The 21,274-nt window shown below is 43.3% G+C and overlaps 1 protein-coding gene across 6 annotated transcripts in view; it reads right to left on the minus strand.

Annotated features, from left to right (window-relative positions):
• The window catches only part of ACACA (acetyl-CoA carboxylase alpha), a 305,545-nt gene that overhangs the window by 233,709 nt on the left and 50,562 nt on the right, over nt 1-21,274 (minus strand). For all 6 annotated transcript variants that reach the window (XM_087717132.1, XM_087717127.1, XM_087717128.1 and 3 more), the window contains 6 exons: nt 19,613-19,722; nt 15,516-15,597; nt 12,873-12,971; nt 7,082-7,188; nt 6,245-6,355; nt 2,027-2,236 (listed from right to left, as the gene is read on the minus strand). In XM_087717132.1, coding sequence (XP_087573258.1) covers nt 2,027-2,236; nt 6,245-6,355; nt 7,082-7,188; nt 12,873-12,971; nt 15,516-15,597; nt 19,613-19,722 — 719 coding nt within the window. The remainder of the gene's footprint in view (nt 1-2,026; nt 2,237-6,244; nt 6,356-7,081; nt 7,189-12,872; nt 12,972-15,515; nt 15,598-19,612; nt 19,723-21,274) is intronic.

Below are 21,274 nucleotides of genomic sequence, written 5' to 3' on the forward strand. Positions count from 1 at the left end.
GTTCGTCTGTCTCACTGATGTCTGACTCGGGAAGGCAGCTGATAGCTGGCATACGGCACTGGCCTCCTCTCTGCCTCGGACACAGAGCCCTCCTCAGAGCCTTCCCCAGACTCCAGGACTGGCCCATCTCCCTTCCCAACCTCCTCACTGTCCGAATCTGCTGCCAGCTCTCCTGGCCGCTGGCAGGCCACAAGACCACCAAGGTTGAGAAATGCTGTTCTAGGTTGAATATGAATTGTTCATTCATGCACAAACCTCTAAGTATCCACAACACCATCTTCATAAAATTAGGGAGCTAATCAGATCCATCCCAGACTGAAGATTAGTTGTGTTCTTCACACACATTTATTCAGGTTACTGAGTTAATCCGTTTTTGGAGCAATGTTCTGAACCTTAAATGAACCAGAGGTTTAACCTACATAACCGACTACGTTACTCTCACTGACAAAACCAAAGTAAGACAAATACAGAACCAGCTCGGCATGTTGTATGAAGGCCTCTGCCAAATATTTCACTGACCTAGTTAAATGTGCTGGGTGAGTGCAGTATTGTGAGTTTCTGAAAATCCTCTTTTTTTTCTCCCAATTGTATTTGAAAGATGCTCAACTGAGCATAAAAATAGACAATATGGTGTACGTTGGCACACAACTCACATACACAACTCTCTAAGTTTCATTTATACAACACAGGTAGTCCTCGCTTTACGGCCACAATTGAGCCCAAAATTTCTGTTCCTAAGCGAGACAGTTGTTAAGCGAATTGTGCCCCATTTTACGATCTTTCTTCCCACCACTGTTAAGTGAAGCAGTGCAGTTAAGTTAATAAGATGGTTGTTAAGTGAATCTGGTGTCCCCATTGAGTTGGCTTGTCAGAAGGCCGCAAAACGGGATCACACGGCCCCAGGACATTGCAACTGTCATAAGTAGGAATCAGTTGCCAAGTATCTGAATTTTGCTCATGTGACCATGGGAAAAATGCTGCAGTGGTCATAAGTATGAAAAATGGTCATGTTACTTTTTTCAGTTCCATTTTAATTTTGAATGGCAACTAAATAGGAGTAGGAGTAGGAGTGGAATGGGATGGAATAGAATAGAATAGAACAGAACAGGGAATGGAATGGAACGGAATAGAATACAACAGAACAGGGAATGAAATGGAATAGAACAGAACAGAATGGAATAGAATAGAACAGAACAGGGAATGGAATGGAATAGAACAGAACAGGGAATGGAATGGAATGGAACAGAACAGAACAGGGAATGGAATTGAATGGAATGGAATAGAATAGAACGGAATGGAATAGAATAGAACGGAATGGAATAGAATAGAACAGGGAATGGAATGGAATGAAATAGAATAGAACAGAACAGGGAATGGAATGGAATAGAACAGGGAATAGAATAGAATAGAACAGGGAATAGAATAGAATGGAATAGAACAGGAAATGGAATGGAATGGAATAGAACAGGGAATGGAATAGAATAGAATAGAACAGGGAATGGAATGGAATAGAATAGGGAATGGAATGGAATAGAATAGAACGGAATGGAATGGAATAGAACGGAATGGAATGGAATAGAATAGGGAATGGAATGGAATAGAATAGAACAGGGAGTGGAATGGAATGAAATAGAATAGAACAGAACAGGGAATAGAATAGAATAGAACAGGGAATGGAATGGAATAGAACCGAACAGAACAGAATAGCTATGGCCATCTCATAGCCACTGCTGTGTTGCAATATTTTCGGGAAGGGCTTATTTTCGGGGGAAGGCTTATTTTAGCACATGCACTCAAAAGCCCGATGGGCTTATTATCCAGGAAAATCTTATGTTGGGGGAAACAGGGTATAAGAGATAAATCATGATCACAGCCATCATAAAAATACATCACAATCAACATAAACAAACTATTGTAAGTCGAGGACTACCTGTAGCAACAACGGCCACTTAATTCTCACTCCTCCACCACCAATGTGAGGAGTGGGCTACAGTTTTCTGTTCTCAAAGGCAGAATCCCCACCTACCTGTTCCATATGTTCAAAGACATCCAACGTTGCAATAGATGCTGGCGCTTCCTCAATAATCTTCTGGTGCCGGCGCTGCACGGAACAGTCTCGGCCGAAGAGGGAGATGGCATTGCCATATTGGTCAGCAAGGATCTGGACCTCAAGGTGGCGGGATTGCTTAGCCAGTCGCATCACAAAAATCGGCGAGCCGGGCACCTCAGCTTGTACCTAAGAGTCACACATAAGCAGGCAATGACCAAGCAATTGGGTTGTTAGCAGAGTAATATATTTGCCATGTTCGAAAGCCATTCAGAAAAAGGCCCAAAGGTGCTTTTTCAAATGGCAACTGGACTTTCTTTGTTTTTCCTTGAAGTTGTTTCCCTTCACATCTAAGAAGCTTCTTCAGTTCTGTCTGAATAGTGGAGGATGGAAGCATTTATATTTCTTGCAGTCCTCTGGTCGTTAGCACTCCTTCTGAGAGTTGTGGAGATCACTTGGAGGTTTATTTGTGCCCTCGGAGTCATCTGAATAGAGCAAACAGGTGTGGAGCCTTCATGGAACTGCTAAAAGGACTGCGTTTTAAACAGGAGATAGGTGGTGTCATATCCCATCCCCTCTGTTGTGAGGGAGGCTGTTCAATTTTAACATAGATAGCCTCTTTTTTTTAAATTGAGAATTTTGAAAAAAAAACTTTTACAAATATTTACTTCCCTCCCCCCACCCTCCCCACCCAGCCCCCCCAACCCGTGGCACGACAAAACCGCGAAGCCCTTATCCGCGGAGACATAAGCGCGTCGCTAAAGCCGCGACGTCATCACTGCGCATCATCAATGCCGCGACAACAGCGCGGCAACAGAAGGGCGCTTTAAAACGGCGCCGCGGCAGAAAGCCGATTTCAATTAAGGTAAGGTTTAGGATTAGGTTTAGGGGTTTGTTTTAGGGTTAGGTTTAGGGTTAGGTTTAGGGTTAGGTTTAGGGTTAGGTTTAGCGTTAGGTTTAGGGTTAGGTTTAGGGTTAGGTTTAGGGTTAGGTTTAGGGTACTGAGTGCTTGGGAATGCGCGGATTTGCCCTCCGCGATTATGTCATCGCGATAGGGTCGCGTTTTTCCTTAGCGCTTCGAACGGCGCGAATTAGTCTTCACGCTTATGTCTCCGCGGATAAGGGCTTCGCGGATTTGTGGTGGAACCCCCCCAACCTTCCCCCTCCCCCGACTTCCCAGAACCAATACAGGGTATAAATCTTTAACAAAAACATTCTAAGATAAACTTTAAAAAAAGTTAATATCATCTTTCATTTGAGCTTTAACTCCTCCTTGCTAGGCTAGCTCTAAACAGATTATATCATTCCTTGTTTCTTCAGTCGTAAGCTATCTGGAATTTCTTAGTCCCATATTTGTTTTGAGTATAGTCAATCCATCTTTTCCACTCCAGTTTATATCTCTCGTTGGAATGGTCCTTGAGATATGCTGATATTTTAGCCATCTCAGCATTGTTACTTTCAATGTCCATTCTTGAATAGTAGGCAAATCTTCCTTCTTCCAGTATTGCGCCACCAGCAGTCTAGCTGCGGTTATTAAATGCAAAATCAGGTTAATCTCTACAACTGTACAATCAGTAATTATACCTAACAAAAATAACTTGAGGGGTAAACTTTATCCTTTTTTTTTTAAAGAACATTTTGCATAATCCACCATATTTTTATCCAAAATGCTTTAACCTTTTTAAAAGTCCGCCATATATGATAGTAAGTAGCATCAGCGCAATCACATCTCCACCATTTAGGTTGTAAATTCGGATACATAGGTAGCCTCTTTGACTGCTCTTCCAAACCAGCGGTCCTCTCTGCCTAGAATGTGGACTTTGCTGTCTTCGAAAGGATGGCATTTGTCTTTCAAGTGCAGGTGGACTTCTGAATCTTGCCCTGATGGGTTGTTCTCCTATGTTATGCCATGCGTTTGTGAAATGACTGTTTTGTTTCCCCAATGTCTCACTGCATTGTACTGCATATATCACATCGTGACCCGTCAAAACCGCGTTCCACAAAAGCGCGGTCGACGAAAGCGCGTATGTGACGTCATCACAGCGCGACGAAAAATATCGAAAAATTGAAATCAAAATTAAATTACAGCAAGCCGATTCACATAAAGGTAAGGGTTAGGTTTAGGGTTAGGGTTAGGGTTAGGTTAAGGGTTAGGGTTAGGTTTAGAGCGTTAGCGTTATGTTTAGCGTTAGGTTAAGGGTTAGGTTTAGGGTTAGGTTAAGGGTTAGGTTTAGGGTTAGGTTTAGGGTTAGGTTTGGGGGGATTAGGGTAAGGTTTTTGCTTTATTTTTACATTTTTCGATCTTTTTCGTCGCGCTGTGATGACGTCACATACGCGCTTTCGTCGACCGCGCTTTTGTCTACCGCGGTTTTGTGGTGGAACCATATCACATAGCTCAGTTTTGCGTCTAGGTGTTTTATCCTTGAGGTATCCTTTGCCGGACCCAGATAAACCTCCAAATGGCCTCAACGCTAATCTTCCTTCCATTCTCCACCGTTCATTCAGAAGTGAAGAAGCTTCTTGGGTGAGAAGTGAAACGTCTTCAAGGAAAAACAAAGACAGTCCAGTTGCTTTTTGAAAAGAAAAAAACACCTTTGGGGCAACCATGACCTGGATGACTGAGAATCTCCATAGACATTAAGAAAAAGCTTTTCTTTTCCCCTCCCAGATCATTCATTCACTCAGTGTAGTGGGAGGAAGGAATGGCCTTGAGGGACAGAAAGAAAAGATTATCCAGAAAATGATCAGATAAAAGAAACTTGAGTCTGGAACAGAATGTAACCCAAGAAAGCCTCTTAAAGATTAAGTGGGGGAGAGGAAGCACACTCTGAGTTGCAAGATTAAAGTCAGCCATTCATGGGAGAGCAGACGAGAAACCAAAGACCAATATTACTTTTATTATAAAAGTACAGTAGTAGAACCCTGCAAATCTTCATTGTGCTTTCTCTCTCCTTATCTTTATTTTCATGAGAACTAGGGAGGGTTCCCAGAATTCCCCACACTTTCACAATTACCCAGCTAGTACACCTACAGATATATGGACCTCAACTCCCAGAATTCCCTGCTAGCATGCTTTAAACTGTGTGGACTTCAATTCCCAGAATTCCCCAGCCAGGATATTTTAAGATATGCAGATGTCAACTCCTAGAATTTCACAGCTAGCATGCTTTAAGGAGCGTGGACTTTATCTCATAGAATTCCCCAGCCAGCATGATGGCTAGGGAATTCTGGGACTTCCACGCATCTTAAAATAGCCAAGATTGAGAAGCATTGGGCTAGGAGCTGACAATAGCTAGTAGATCAGGGGTGGGGACTTATAGCTCTTTTGTGACTTGTGGACTTCAATTCCCAGAATTCCCTAGACAGCATGATATCTTGGGAATTCTGGGACTTCCACTTACCTTGAAACAGCCAAGATTGAGAAGCGTTGGGCTAGGAGCTGACAATACCTAGTATATTAGTGGGTGGGGACCTATGGCCCTTTGTGGACTTCAACTCCCAGAATTCCCCAGTCAGCGTGACGGCTGGCTCACGAATTCTGGGAGTTGAAGTCCACAAGTCATAAAGGGCCGACTGTTCCCCACCGCTGTAATGCAGCCATTGGGCTTCATGTTGACTTTTTCGACCAAGCAATCATTTCTAAGCTGAAGATTCTAAGATTTGGAATTTTGAGACATTTCGCCAGACCGTAGAACAGGGATGGCTAACCTTTTTCTCCTCACGTGTCAAAAGCGTGCATGCATGTGCAACAGCGGGCATCTGCATGCCTACGCCCGCCCATAATGCAATGCGCCCCTCCTCCCTGCGCATGTGCACCTGACTCCCCTGCGCTTCCTCCATCTCCTGCGCATGTGCACAACTGCAAACGCCCCCCCCAATGCCTCGTTTTGGACCTAGCAGGCTTCCCTGAAGCCTCCCGGGACCAAAAATGGGGCGCGGGAGTAGCACCGCTCCCTCCGCATATCAATACACAACTTTCCCGTCCCCCCACGCATGCACACATGACCTCCCACCCCCCACCCATGTGCGTGGATCTCCCGAATGCATGGCAGAGACACGAAAATCAGCTGGCCAGTGGGAGGCGTGCACACATGAGCTGAGCTGGGCAACGGCTCCCATGCCCGCAGAGAGGCTTCCATGTGCCACCTGTGGCACGCATGCCATAGGTTCGCCATCACATCCTTCGAAGAAACATACCTGTCTAAAAAGGTTGGGAAAATCATCGGCATTGTTTACTTTCCGGATTCCTTTCCCTCCTCCTCCTTCAGAGGCTTTAACCATGATGGGATAACCAATCGCTTCGGCAACCTGAACACGAGGTAAGCCACAAATGAATGAGATTTATTACAGGTAGATGCCAATTGTCAGAACAGCTGGAGCCTGTTCCCAATGTGCCCATGCGCTGAGCTGCCAGGAGAAGGGAGCAACTAAGGAACAAGGGTCGACTTGGGAGTAAAGGCACAGGTGGACGGTGAATGGCCCCTCCCGTAGGGAATAAAAGAGGAGCGAAAGGGGAGGGGAGTTTGCAGGAGACAATTAGTTCAATTCATTAGGGTGAAGATCTGTTCCTGACTCCTTGCCAAGTAATTGCTGCTACAGCGTGGCGTTTGGAAGATATCGGCCTGGCAGCTCTCCAAGCCTGATAGTTTAGTTTAGTTTAGTTTAGTTTCCTTTATTTGTATGCCGCCCTTTTCCCGGGGGGGGACTCAGGGCGGCTCACAATTCAAAAAGGGGGGGGGAAGACAAACAGTAGACAATACAACATGTTAAAAAAAGAGCACAACAGTCACACAGTCGGTCGATAAAGGTCGGTCGTTGTGAAATCTCTTGAAAGACTGTTGGCCGGGACTTTGCTGGAGAGGAATTCCCTTTAACCGAAATAAAAGGGGTTTTATCGGGACGAGGAGTCGGCTTCGTGGTTTTGGGAAGCCTCGGTCAGAACAGCTCCATAGCTTGAGACACAAAAGTAAGATGCTGCATCCACGGCTGAAAGTTCAGCTCTATGGAATCTGATAGTTCGGCTGCCATGCTTACCCGCAACCCATGATCCACATCCGTCACACAGCCCTTTTCGTACAGTTCCTGGGGTACGTTCAAGATCCGCTTTTGAAAGTCGCTTTCTTGCCAATCTACCTGGAGACCTGAAACCCAGAAGGTTTGTGATGATCCAGACTCAGGCGTATTCTAAATTTAATTTATTTCCCATTGAACTCAAAGGAACATTAGAGGGGGCCCTTGGTGCCCTCTGAGCTTGCTTGTTTTCTTGCAGACGTTTCATTACCCAAACTAGGTTAGATCATCAGTGCTAGTGTGGTGTGGGGTTTGCTCTCAGTTTATATTCTACTAGTTGATAACCCGGCATTGCCTGGGTATTTATAGATATCAAAGCATTGGTCTGACAAGGAGCCATTGAGAGGGGCCTTTCTTCCCCCTACCCCCATGCCCATCATCCCTGCCCTCTCCCTTTCCCCTCCCATGCGCTCCTCTTTCCCGCCCTGTCTACGATCCTGGCACTTTGCCCCAACTCCATCAGGCACTTCCCCATTTGTCCACTGGAGGGCAAACGTCACGACTGGCTTTCCAGAGGAAACTGTGGAAGAACTGACATCACAAACAATTACCACTCCAGGTTGAAGCACTCGCTCTCCTTAATGACCCGGACTCTCCCTTCTCCCTCCCACGACATCACAACAATTGCCGCTCTAGGATGCCGCAAACTCGCTCTCCTAAATGGGCCAGGCATTCCAGAGTTATGCTGGAACACACACACACAGACACACCCCAGGGATGTATGTCTGTCTGTCTGTCGATCTATGTGTGTGTGTATATATATATATAATATAATCGAATGAATAGAATAGGATGAATGTAATGTAATGTAATTAATATATAATGTAATGTAATATAATAATATATAATATCATATCATATAATATAATTAATCTAATCTATCTAATAATATAATATAATATAATATAATATAATATAATATAATATAATATCATATCATATCATATCATATAATATAATATAGTATAATTAATCTAATCTATTCTAATCTAATATTATAATCTAATCTAATAATGTAATGTAATGTAATAATATAATATAATATAATAATAATATAATATAATATAATATAATTAATATAATATAATAATATAATAATATAATACAATACAATACAATAATATAATATAGCAATAGCAATAGCAATAGCAATAGCAGTTAGACTTATATACCGCTTCATAGGGCTTTCAGCCCTCTCTAAGCGGTTTACAGAGTCAGCATATTGCCCCCAACAACAATCCGGGTCCTCATTTTACCCACCTCGGAAGGATGGAAGGCTGAGTCAACCCTGAGCCAGTGAGATTTGAACAGCCCAACTGCAGAACTGCAGTCAGCTGAAGTAGCCTGCAGTGCTGCATTTAACCACTGCGCCACCTCGGCTCGAGTTTGCCCTGCCCGTGCGCGCCCGCTTCACAAATACACACACACAAAGAGTGGGTGTATGGCCTTCCGTGCATGCACTTTGCTCATGCGCATGACTTCCACGCATGCACCTGGCCTCAAAAACGTACCTAAATTGGATGGCATGGAGCCAGGGTGGGCGGGCGGGCGGGCCCACTCATGATTTCCCCTACCGGTTCAGGCGAACCAGTCCAAACCGGCTGAATACCACCTCTGATCCTCCCCTTAGCCAGTCAATCCAACTCACTCCCCATAGCGAAAAAATCAGAAGCGATCCTGCCAGTTTCCTCCACCCAGAAATAATTTCCTCCCCAGTCTCCTCCAAACCATCTCTAAATCCTATTGCATGCCAGAAAGGGATTGCAATGCACTCCTCACCCTATTCGATTCTTTCCCAATTAGTTGCGAGATCAGATCTCCTGATTTCAAAAGCCACTGCCTGGCAGGAGAGTTCATGTAAACTTCGTCACCAGAATTTGAACTTTATGGAGTCACTTGTGTGGCTGTCAGCCAAAACTAAAGAAACTTTTTTTAAAAAAAAGAAAAGAAAGAGCAGGGGAAATGGGAGAATTTGGAGAATTTTCTCTGCAGGCAGAAAAGAGCCAATTGTTCATATCTCGGAAGTCTAGAATGGTTCCACCACAAAACCGCGCTCGACTAAACCGCGCCCGACTAAACCGCGTCGCTGACGTCATCAACAGGGCGACAACAGCGCGGAGACAGAAGCACGCTATAAACCCTAAACCTAAAATTAACCTCTAAACCTAAAACTTACCCCCCTAAACCTAACCCTAAACCTAACCCTTAACCTAACCCTAACCCTTAACCTAACCCCAAACCTAATCCTAACCCTTAACCTAATCCTAAACCTAACCCTTAACCTAACCCTAAACCTAATCCTAACCCTTAACCTAATCCTAAACCTAATCCTCACCCTTAACCTAACCCTAAGCCTAACCCTAACCCTTAACCTAACCCTAAGCCTAATCCTAAAGCTAACCCTAAAGCTAACCCTAAAGCTAACCCTTACCTTAACTTTAATCGGCTTGCTTTCAAAGCGCTATTTAAAGCGCCCTTCTTTCTCCGCGCTGGCTGTTGTCGCCCTGTTGATGACGTCAGCGACGCGGTTTAATCGGGTGCGGCTTAGTCGAGCGCGGTTTTGACAGCTCACGGTCTAGAATGAACCAAAATCCATATCGCCCAATCTCGCTGCCTTGAATGGAAGCTATCTCTAAGACTGTGATGTCAAACCTATGGCACACGTGCCATGTTACGTGGCACACAGAGCCATGTTACGTGGCACTAACCAGAAGACTTGCGTGTGTGTGCCAGAAACCAGAAGTACATTTTCTGGCATGCTATATGCCCCTTGGGCAATTCCTTTCCCTGATCACAGCCCAGACAAGTGTGCATGCACGCATGAAGTGCTCCCTTTTCAGCATTCGATGCTCGATTCACCATCACTGCTCTAAGGACTACCATCCAGCCAACTTTAGCCGATCTTGAAAAGTTAAGCAGGATCAAATCTTGATTAGGAAGAGAATATTTGTAGCTGAGGATTGAACAATGGGGTCCTTTGGTGCTCTCTGAGCTTGGTGGTTTCCTTGCAGACGTTTCATTACCAAACTAGGTAACATCATCAGTGCTAGAAGGGAGTGAAGTTTGCTCTCAGCGGTATGTCTCAGATCTCCTGGCATTGCAAAGCTTCTCTTTTTTCTAGGCTTGGGTTAGATTTCCAGAAATGACTCTCACTTTCTAGATGAGAATAAACCGTGCCCAACTAAAGATTGCCCATGGAATAACATGGAGTTGGAAGGGACCTTGGAGGTCTTCTAGTCCAACCCCCTTCTCAAGCAGGAAGCCCTATACCATTTCAGACAAATGGTTATCCAATCTCTTCTTTAAAACCACTCAAATTAAGAGATTACGATATCATATACAGTACTGTTGCTATTATTATTTGATTGCTTGATATTTATATCTCTATAGTTGGAAGACATGTTTGAAAGGGAGACAGGGATCCGGGCAGAAATCTTGAAAACTAGGCAGTGGAAGAGCGTAGAGATGAAAGAAATATCCAGATTGAATAACTAATTGAAATTTGAAATTGAAATTTAATAAATTTGTATGCCGCCCAATCCCATAGGACTCTGGGCGGCTTACAGAGACAAGATAAAAAAAAGGTAAAAAAAATTAAGAATAAAAATACAGTTTTTAAAATAACACACCATCCATTCTGTCTAGGTGGGGCTGGGCATTGATCAACAGCCTCAGGCCTGCCGGAACAGCCAGGTTTTGGTGGCTTTTCGGAAGGCCGAGAGAGTGGAAAGGGTCTGGATCTGTACGGGTAGATCGTTCCACAGGGTCGGAGCAGCTACAGAGAAGGCCCTCCCCCGAGGGGCCACCAACCGGCATTGTCCGGCCGACGGCACCCGGAGGAGGCCCAACCTGTGAGATCTTGTTGGTCGTTGGGAGGTATGTGGCAGGAGGCGGTCTCTCAGATAGAAGAGGGCACAGACAGAGATAAAGATTCAGGAGAGGAATCTGGGAGGCAAGTCAAAAAAAGCATAGCAACCCAAGTATTGAAGCGGGCAAGAGATGATGGATAGATGATTTCTCTTTTTTATTGTTGTTTCCGATTTGCTTTTGCTTTCCTCTCTCTTTCCTTTTCTCTTTCTTTTCTAGGTAGGTGACATGATTAGAAGCTAGTTAGGATAGAAAGGGAAAGTTTTTAAGTAAAAGGTGGCATGATTAAAAGCTAGAATAAGAGATAGAAATAAGAGAAGGGGGAATATTAGTGTATACACTTTTATATAATAAAAGTAATAACAAGAGAAAACATGGAACAATTGAATAATGACAGATTGCATCCTAATATAAATGTGTATCGTTATTAGAAATATATGTTGATTGAATGTGATAATTATGATTAAATTTATTAGTTTTATTTGTATTAGAATGTTTGACACCCAGTGGCCACACTGTTCATGCACTGATTTATTTGTAAAAAATGAAAAACTTGATATTTATATCTCTAGAATTGCAGTTTTCTATCATCTTTCTTTTGTTAAACTAAAACAAGCATATTTTATTATATAATTGTGCAAACAGTCCTCAACTTGCAACGATTCATTTAGTGACCATTGCAAGTTACAATGGCATTGAAAAATGTGACTTATGACCGTTTTTCAGATAGAGCCTTTGCAGCCTGATCATGCGATTAAAATTCAGGATTTTGGCAAGTGATTTACACTTATGACAGTTGCGGGACCCCAGGGTCATGTGATCCCCTTCTGCGACCTTCTGACAAGCAAAGTCAATGGGGAAGCCAGGTGTACTTAACAACCAGGTTACTAACTTATCCACTGCAATGATTGTCTTAACAATTGTGGCAAGAAAGGTCTGTTGAAAGAAATGTCCTTCTGGGTTCGTCTCCAAGTGGGGAAGAAGACACTGGAGACATGGAGGCTGCTTGGAAAGATGGTTTATTGTTGGACAGGGCAACATGGCTTGAGCCCTGAACAGAAAAGGTGATCACATGCTTCAATGTTGGTGGAGAAAAAGTGAAGGAAGGACTGAGATACTGAATCCCTGGTTTAATGCCCTCTCTGGCCTTTGATCTTAAGCTTGTATTCTGATTGGTTGTCAGACTCCCATGGACCCATGCAGGGGCAACTCTCTAGGCTGCGTTTTGAATCCAGGTTTCGTTGAGTTCTCAGATGCCATGTGGCGAGTTGGGTAAAGGGCCAATATTACCATGCCTTAATCCCATCACTCTGGAGCTGAAGGGGAGAAGTCTTTGTTATGTAAAGTGGACCAGCTCAGGCTTTGATGACTCATTGACAAAGGGAGATGGGCAGGAAGCTGCAGGCAGCTATTCTGTCTTTTAAAACATGTTTCTTCCTTTTCACATCCAGAGAAATATTCTGCCATTTCAATATTTGCTAGGATATTTCATTTTTCTGGGAAAGGGCTGGGTGATAACTTCCTACAGGTCGTAAAATGGGGCAAAACTCACTTAACAAAAAAATTTTTGGGATCAATTGTAGTCGTACATTGAGGCCTAGGTGTAGGGAAGGCAGTTGGAAATAACCCTTTTTTAGTTTTGGTTTTTGGTGTTTTTATATCACTTTTTAAATTTCCTCATTCCCCCCCCTTTCCCTCTAGCACTGATGATGTTACCTAGTTTGATAATGAAACGTTTGCTAGAAGACCACCAAGTTCAGAAAGAACCAAAAGTCGCCTAGGGTCAAATCTGCTTACTATCCCATATCATTTCTTAGGGTTTTATTTTAAGCAACATTGCCATATGGAAGAATTTGGTCATAACCACATGACCCCGAACACGTCTTACCACTGCCACTCCATGGAAGGGTAGGGATACCCGCAGTTTGCGCCACTATTGAAGAGGCAATTTTATCTCCCAATGCCCACATCGCTTGGCTTGGGGGACCTATGGAAAAATTAAAAGAAATAAAGGCTCAGCAGCAAGATTATAATTGTTCTTTTCATTTACTAGCCCTGATTTACTGGGTTCCACCACAAAACTGCGAAGCCCTTATCCGCGCCGACATAAGTGCGGAGGCCAAATCCGCACCGTTCGAAGCGCTAAGGAAAAACGCGACCCTACCGCGATGACATAATCGCGGAGGGCAAATCCGCACCTTCCGAAGCACTCAGCACCCTAAACCTAACCCTAACCCTAACCCTAAACCTAACCCTAAAGCAAACCCCTAAACCTAATCCTAACCCTTACCTTAACTTAAATCGTCTTTCTGCCGCCGCGCTGTTTTAAAGCGCCCTTCTGTCGCCGCACTGTTGTCGCGGCGGTGATGACGTCACGGCTTTAGCGACGCGGTTTTATCACTGCTATTTTGACGAGTGCGGTTTTGTCGTGCCATGGATTTACTGAACGTCACACTGCTTAGCATTGTCCAACTCAGCTATGTTAATTGCTTTCCTAGATATTCCACCTACAGCAGTGGTGGGTTTCTGCCGGTTCGCACCAGATCGGGAGAACCGGATGGTGAAATGGACCCAGAAGGAACTTCCGGAACACCTGCCCTGGCCCTGTTGCGCTCCACACTCACCCCCGCCCGCTGGAGAGGTCCAGCGGCACAATCCACCAGACAGCAGAGGCAAGCTCAGGAGTTTTCTCCTGGATTCCCCTCTGTCTTGCCTCCTCCGATCTGTGACCCGTCAAAACCGCGCTCGACTAAGCCGCGCCCGATTAAACCGCGTCGCTGACGTCATCAACAGGGCGACAACAGCCAGCGCGGAGAAAGAAGGGCGCTTTAAATAGCGCTTTGAAAGCAAGCCGATTCAACTTAAGGTAAGGGTTAGGGTTAGGGTTAGGGTTAGGGTTAGGGTTAGGGTTAGGGTTAGGTTTAGGGTTAGGTTTAGGGTTAGGTTTAGGGTTAGGTTTAGGGTTAGGGTTAGGTTAAGGGTTAGATTAAGGGTTAGGTTTAGGATTAGGTTATGGGTTAGGTTTAGGGTTAGGTTTAGGGTTAGGTTTAGGGTTAGGTTTAGGGTTAGGTTAAGGGTTAGATTAAGGGTTAGGTTTAGGGTTAGGTTTAGGGGGGTTAGGTTTAGGTTTAGGGGTTAATTTTAGGTTTAGGGTTTACAGCGTGCTTCTGTCTCCGAGCTGTTGTCGCCCTGTTGATGACGTCAGCGACGCGGTTTAGTCGGGCGCGGTTTTGTGGTGGAACCCCTCCAATCTCCCAAAGTTCTTTCCCCAACGTGTGATAGCTTTCTACTGGATTCCTCTCTGTCCTGCCTTCTCCGATCTCCCTAATTTCTGCCCTTAATCCTCCAATTGTCTATTTTTGGGAGGTTTCCCCCTCTCTTCCCCCCACCCCACTTTCATAGGAGTTCCCAAAAAATTTGCCACATGGCTTGGGGGTGGGGTGGTCATGTGACTGAGTGTGCATGAGTGATGTCAAGTTGGCCATACCTGCCCAGTCACATGACTGCCAAGCCATGCCCACAAAATAGGCCACACCCACAGAATAGGTTCTAAAAAAAAATTGAAACCCACCACTGACCTACAGCTACCGTTTTTTGGGGGACAGTGATCTATTCCTCATTTGGTTCTATTTCTTCAGGATTTTCTTCTCAAGCTGCCTCCTTTTCTTTCTTTTTTTCAACGCTCCTGTGCTTTTGAGGGACCATCAGAATAAAATTATGAGAAGAGTCATTCCATTCCTAACTGTTAGCTGTTTTCTTCTGGCTGGACTCAGGGGTGGAATTCAGCTGGACCAGTTTGCGCGAACAGGTAGTCCTGCCAGTCAGTTGGCCCCACCCACCCGCCCCTGTGCTGGTCTGTCCTATATTGTTTGAACCTCAGCTGATAGGCACAGCAGAGTGGATTGCCGCACCTCAGCTGTTTTACTCACTGGGGCTGCAGTAGAAGGTAAATTTTAGAGCTGTTTTCAAGCACACTGCGCATGCGCGGAACAAACCGGTTACGAAGCGCATGCTCAGCAAACCGGTTATTACACCAGCTGAATCCCACCATTGACTGGACTGCCATGAGACCCCTTGCAACAATAAACTACTGTATTTTTCGGAGTATAAGACGCACTTTTTTCCCTCAAAAAAGAGGGTGAAAATCTGGGTGCCTCATACACTGAACACAGCATTTTTGGCCTCCCAAAACCCTGTCCACTTTGCAAAAATGGCCATGCATACCCTTTAGGAAGCTTATGGAGTGCTCCTGGGGGCTGGGGAGGGCAAAAATGAGTGAAAAACAGGTCATTTTTTGCTCATTTTTGCCCCCCCCCAGCCCCCAGGAGAACTCTATTAGCCTCCTAAAGGCTATGCATGTCCTTTTGGGGGGCAAAAATGGGCCTGTTTTTGTGAAAAACGGGCCATTTTGGGGATATCTGCAGAGTGCAAAAACTTTTTTTTAAATTTGCCTCTTCAAAATCTTGGTGCGTCTCATACTCTGAAAAGTATGGTAACTGGATCTATTTCAGACAAACTTTGAACACTTTACCCATGAAAGCAATGCCATTTTTGTGGAGCAGCTCAGGCAGCTTGGGGTTCTCTGACGCATGGCCCCAGCCGGCCCACACAGCCTAGAATTAGAAAAAAAGAAGAAGTGAGATTTCCTTGCGAGGAGATCTAAAACAAATACAGTTGCCCTTGACTTACATCTGTTCATTTAGTGACCATAGCTATAGCAATAGCAGTTAGATTTATATACCGCTTCATAGGGCTTTCAGCCCTCTCTAAGCGCTTTACAGAGTCAGCATATTGCTCCCACAGTCTGGGTCCTCATTTCACCCACCTCGGAAGGATGGAAGGCTGAGTCAACCTTGAGCCGGTGAGATTTGAACCACTGAACTGCAGATAGCAGTCAGCTGTAGTGGCCTGCAGTACTGCACCCTAACCACTGCGCCACCTCGGCTCTTGGCTCTCAACCATTCGGAGTTGCAACGGCACTTTAAAAAATGAAATCTCCAGTTATGACTCTTGCAGCATTCTCCATGGTCAAAATTCATATGCTTGGCAACTCTCATATTTATTTCTTTATTTCCATTTTTTTAAAATTTATTTTGATTCAAACATCATCTTCCATTAAAAGTGTGTCGCCTGAGTACAAATATTTTGTGCAAATATTTTATACAATAACAATTACAATTTACAGTCATGTTTATTATTTTATCTATTCTTGACTTAATACTCAAATTAATATATACCATACCTAATGTTATAATGGTCCTTTTCTTAACTTATTTAACTTTATTAAAACATTTTCTCTATTCCACTCCTCTGCTTTTTTCCACTTTTCATATTTATTCTCTACCCATTGATCAAATAATTCCCATATGTTAGAATAATCAAATTGTTCCTTCTCTTTAATTTCAAATGTTAACCCATTGATTTCTGCACATTTTAATATTTTCCTAATCACATTCTCATCCATAGGCATCTCTTCATTTTTCCAATTTTGTGCAAATGCAATCCTAGCTGCTTACATGAATGATCAAATATACATTTTCTTTACTGTAAGTTTCTGGTAAAATCCCCAACAATAATAATTCAGGTTTCAGATCGATATGCTGATGTATCATCTCCTCCAAACATGTACATATTTTTATCCAATATTTCTTGGTTTTTACACGTCCACGACATATGATAATACAACCCCGGTGTCTGGTGGCATTACCAGCATTTTGCTGATTTATCTTTAAACATCTTTGCCAAACTTGCTGGTGGAAAATGCCATCTATAAAACATCTTGTACAAATTCTCTTTATATGCAGTCGACATTGTTAACTTATAGTCTCATATTTATGATGGTTGCAATTTCCCGGGTGATGTAATCCCCTTTTGCGACTTTCTGACCAGCAAAGTCAATGGGGAAGCCAGATTCACTTAACAACCGGGTGACTAATTTAACAACCACAGTGATTTACTTAACAATTGTGGCAAGAAAAGTTGTAAAATGGGGCAAAAGTCACTTAACAAATTTCTCACTTAGCAACATACGTTCTGGGCTCAATTCTGGTCATAAGTTGAAGACTACCTGTATATTGAGCCTGGAATTTTGGTCATAAGTCATTGCAGTCATAAATCGAGTTACCACGTGACCAGATTCGATTTTACAACCATTTTAATAACGGTCATTAAGCAAGTCACAAATGGTGATTAAGGGAATCACATGGATGTAAATGCGAATCCAGCTTAAAAGGCATTTTTTGCCAAAAAAACGTGACCAGAGGATATGTAATCAAGTGACCGCAGGATGCTACAACTGGTCGTAAATGTGAACCAGTTGCCAATGGTCCAAAATGTGATTACATGGCAGCAGAGATGGTACAGTTGTAACTTTGATAGGTCATAAGTAACACTTTTTCAAGTCTGTCATAACTTCAAATGTTCATTAAGTGACTGGTCATAAATCAAGGACTACCTCTAGAGAAGCATATTTGTGACTGCATCTCTCCCCCAGTTTAATTCACATTATTGGATTGCACTGAAGCCAACAACATTCCATGCATCCTGGAATGGCATTCCATTCCAAACCAAACACATGTATGAACACGTATGCCTTATAAATAAGACTACATTAACACACCTAAACTATTTCACACACTTCTAAAATATCTAGGAGTAGATATTCCTAGATATTCCCACAGGTGCCTTGGAGAATAGCTTGACTCCCTCTTCTTTGTGGCAACCCCTGAGATATTGGAAGACTGCTATCATGTCTCCCCTAGTCCTTCTTTTCACTAAACTAGACATACCCAGTTCCTGCAACCGTTCTTCATATGTTTTAGCCTCCAGTCCCCTAATCCTCTTTTTTGCTCTTCTCTGCACTCTGTCTCATCATTCTGAGTACTCCATTCCTTCCCCTTTTCACAATTTTCCCATGTTTTGCTCAGGACAGTTCTCATCCCATGCTTAATCCCCACTAGGCATTGGAGAAGTGGAAAAATTTCTCTCAACGCGTTGTTTTTTGAAGAATGGAAAGTTCTGTCAGTGTTGGGTTTTCCTCAAATAATGCCTAGTTTTGTTTGAGCAGTGGTTAGAGTGCAGTACTGGAGGCTACTTCTGCTGCTTGCCAGCTGCCAGGAGTTCGGCAGTTCAAATCTCACCAGGCTCAAGGTTGACTCAGCCTTCCAACCTTCCGAGGTGGGTCAAATGAGGACCCAGATTGTTGGGGGCAAGAGGCTGACTCTGTAAACTGCTTAGAGAGGGCTGTAAAACTCTGTGAAGCGGTATATAAGTCTATGTGCTATTGCTATTGCAGTCTAACTCTGCCCACTGCCAGGAGTTCAATCCTGATCAGCTGAAGGTTGACTCAGCTTCCCATTCTTCTGAGGTGGGTAAAATGAGGGCCCAGATTGTTGGGGGGCAAGAGGCTGACTCTGTAAACCACTTAGAGAGGGCTGTAAAGCACCGTAAAGTGGTATATAAGTCTATGTGCTATTGCTATTGCAGTCTAACTCTGCCCACTGCCAGGTGTTCAATCCTGACCAGCTGAAGGTTGACTCAGCTTCCCATTCTTCTTAGGTGGGTAAAATGAGGACCCAGATTGTTGGGGGGCAAGAGGCTGACTCTGTAAACCACTTAGAGAGGGCTGTAAAAGCACTATGAAGCGGTATATATGTCTAGGTGCTATTGCTACAACATTGATGGACAAACAATTTTCCTTTCTGTTACTACAACTGGTTTCTCCACCTCTTCTTAGTTTCTTCCCCATGCCTTGCCAGACTTGAGGACATCCTTCTCCATCCTGAACTTCCCCAGATGCACTGGACTACAACTCCCAGAATTCCCAGCCAGCGTGGCCACTGATTGGGAAAGGTGCATTTATAAAATCTGGTCAGTCAACAAGGAACCTCTTTTCTCTCTTCTGTAACTTATCAAGGAAGCTCAGACAATCACGTCCAATTCACAACAAGCTAAGCCATGATCTCTTGAAGTATGGGAATTAAATAAACCACAATTGGCTTGGTCCGCACAATGTTAAGTTTTAATCAAGCCAAGTTTACAAACCCAAGTGGATAGCATGCTTAGCTAAATCTACACACACAACTATGTTAGAACTAGCTGGATATCCGTCTTTCACTACAAAGCTATGTGATCGGGCTTAATAAATTGACACGTAAAGCTTGAAAATTAGGAAGTAGTTACATTCGGGCTTGATACATTGACACTTAAAGCTTTAAAATTAATGTGGAATGTATAACCCCTTAGCGTCAGAGTGTGTTAATATAAGGCAACTTATAGTGGTAGCCGGAACAGAGTTCTTTTCAGGTGGGGAGGGGGAGTAGAATGTCTAAACACCCAGCCCACCGGCTGGATGCCCATATAAGGCAACTGACTGGCCATGCCCATATAAGGCAACTGACAGTATTAAAAAAATGATGATCCGATCGTCATTTCGAAAAATCCTTTCTTAGCATGCACCTAGAAGCCAAGAGAAACATACATGCCGAATTTCAAGTTTGCAGGCTTTACTGTTCTGGAGATTTTGTGATAAGTGAGAAGAATTTGGTTTATATATAGGTAGATATAGCCACCTACATCCTTGATAAGCATTCTTTATTTTTTTAAAGTTCTGTATTTCCACTTTCTCACCTGCACAGGTATCCGTTTTGCAATCTCCAATATCAATTCCACGTTAGCATAGTTATTGTTATTTGGACCTCCGGGTACCGGAACATAATGATCTGCCATTTTAATATATTCTAAAAATATGAAAAAGAAAAGCGTATTTAGGTTGTTCATTTAATTGGCAACATCTACATTTCCAAATCAGATTTTTTTAAAAAAAATAATACGGGTATCAGTTGAGCTTAAGATTCATGAGGGGACAATTCTTTGGGAATTTCTTTTCCTTTAAAAAAAAGGAGGGCTTATAATGAGCCGAGATGCTTCCTTGCAGAATGTATTTATTTTTCATTCATCCATTCAATTTTTAGAGCTGCCCATCTCAACTAGGAGGAGGCCTATGGAGGCCTAGGAGGCCTAGGAGGAGGCTTCTAGGCCTCTGGGAGGCCTAGAAGCCTAAAATTATAAAACAATTTTAAAACATTAAAACATCCACAAAATAACTAAGTAGAAACAGCAACTGTGACAATTAAGAGCATATTCTGAACCACAGGCCCAGGTACATAACTGAAGTGACTCCCTGAAAAAATGCTACCTATTCATTGTCTAACTATTAGAGTAATATGCAGGTAGTCCTCGACTTACAACAGTTCACTTAGTAACCGTTTGAAGTTACAATGGCACTGAAAAAAGTGGTTTTTTTCCCACGACCATTGCAGCATCTCCATGGTCACATGATTTACATTCAGATGTTTGACAACCAACTCACACTTATGACGGTGGCAGTGTCCCACCATCATGTGATCCCCTTTTCCGGCCTTCCGACAAGCAAAGTCAGTGGTGAAGCCAGATTCAGTTAACAACTGTGCTACTATTTTAAGAACTGCAGTGATTCACTTAACAAATGTAGCAAGAAAAGTCATAAAATGGGGCAAAACTCACTTAACAAATTTCTCACGTAACAACATAAATTTTGGACTCAACTCTGGTTGTAAGCCGAGGACTACTGCACAGCTTGTCCTCAATTTATGACCAGTCACATTTACAGCCCTTTGCAGCATCTATTGGTCATATGAATGTTTTACAGCAGTTTTGCCAAAAAGCAGCATTTATTTCTGATTCTCATCAAAATCAACCCATATCAAGCCATTGGTTCACTTAACAACGGAAGTGTTTGTTTAACAACTGCTACAAAAAAGGTCCTAAAATCAGGTTGGTCCCACGAGTGGCTAAATTTATGACGGTCAATCAAAATTTGACCCCCAAATCTCTGTTGTTATGTGAGACATTTGTTAAATGTGTTTTGCCCCATTTTACGACCCTTCTTGCCGCAGTTGTTAAGTGAATCACTACAGTTGATAAGTTAGCAACGCAGTTGTTAACCGAATCTAGCTTCCCTATTGATTTTGTTTGTGAGAAGGTCGCAAAAGGTGATCACCTAACCTTGGGATACAGCAATGGTCATAAATATGAGTCGGTTACCAACAGGGTAACTGATCATGGGGATGCTGCAAAGGTGAGATGTGTGAAAAACGGATGTAAGTCACTTTTTTCCAATGCTGTTGAATGGTCCCTAAGTGAACTATTGTAAGCTGAGGACTATCTGTATGCATTTTGAACAAATTTTCTTATTTTAATTCATTTAATTTAACTCCTTCTCCACCTTCCTCATGAGAAAGGGTTTCACAC

The sequence above is a fragment of the Thamnophis sirtalis genome, unplaced genomic scaffold (genome assembly GCF_051295495.1).
Source record: "Thamnophis sirtalis isolate CommonGarterSnake01/CBP01778 unplaced genomic scaffold, rThaSir2_p1.2 scaffold_6, whole genome shotgun sequence".
NCBI classification, from domain to species: domain Eukaryota; kingdom Metazoa; phylum Chordata; class Lepidosauria; order Squamata; family Natricidae; genus Thamnophis; species Thamnophis sirtalis.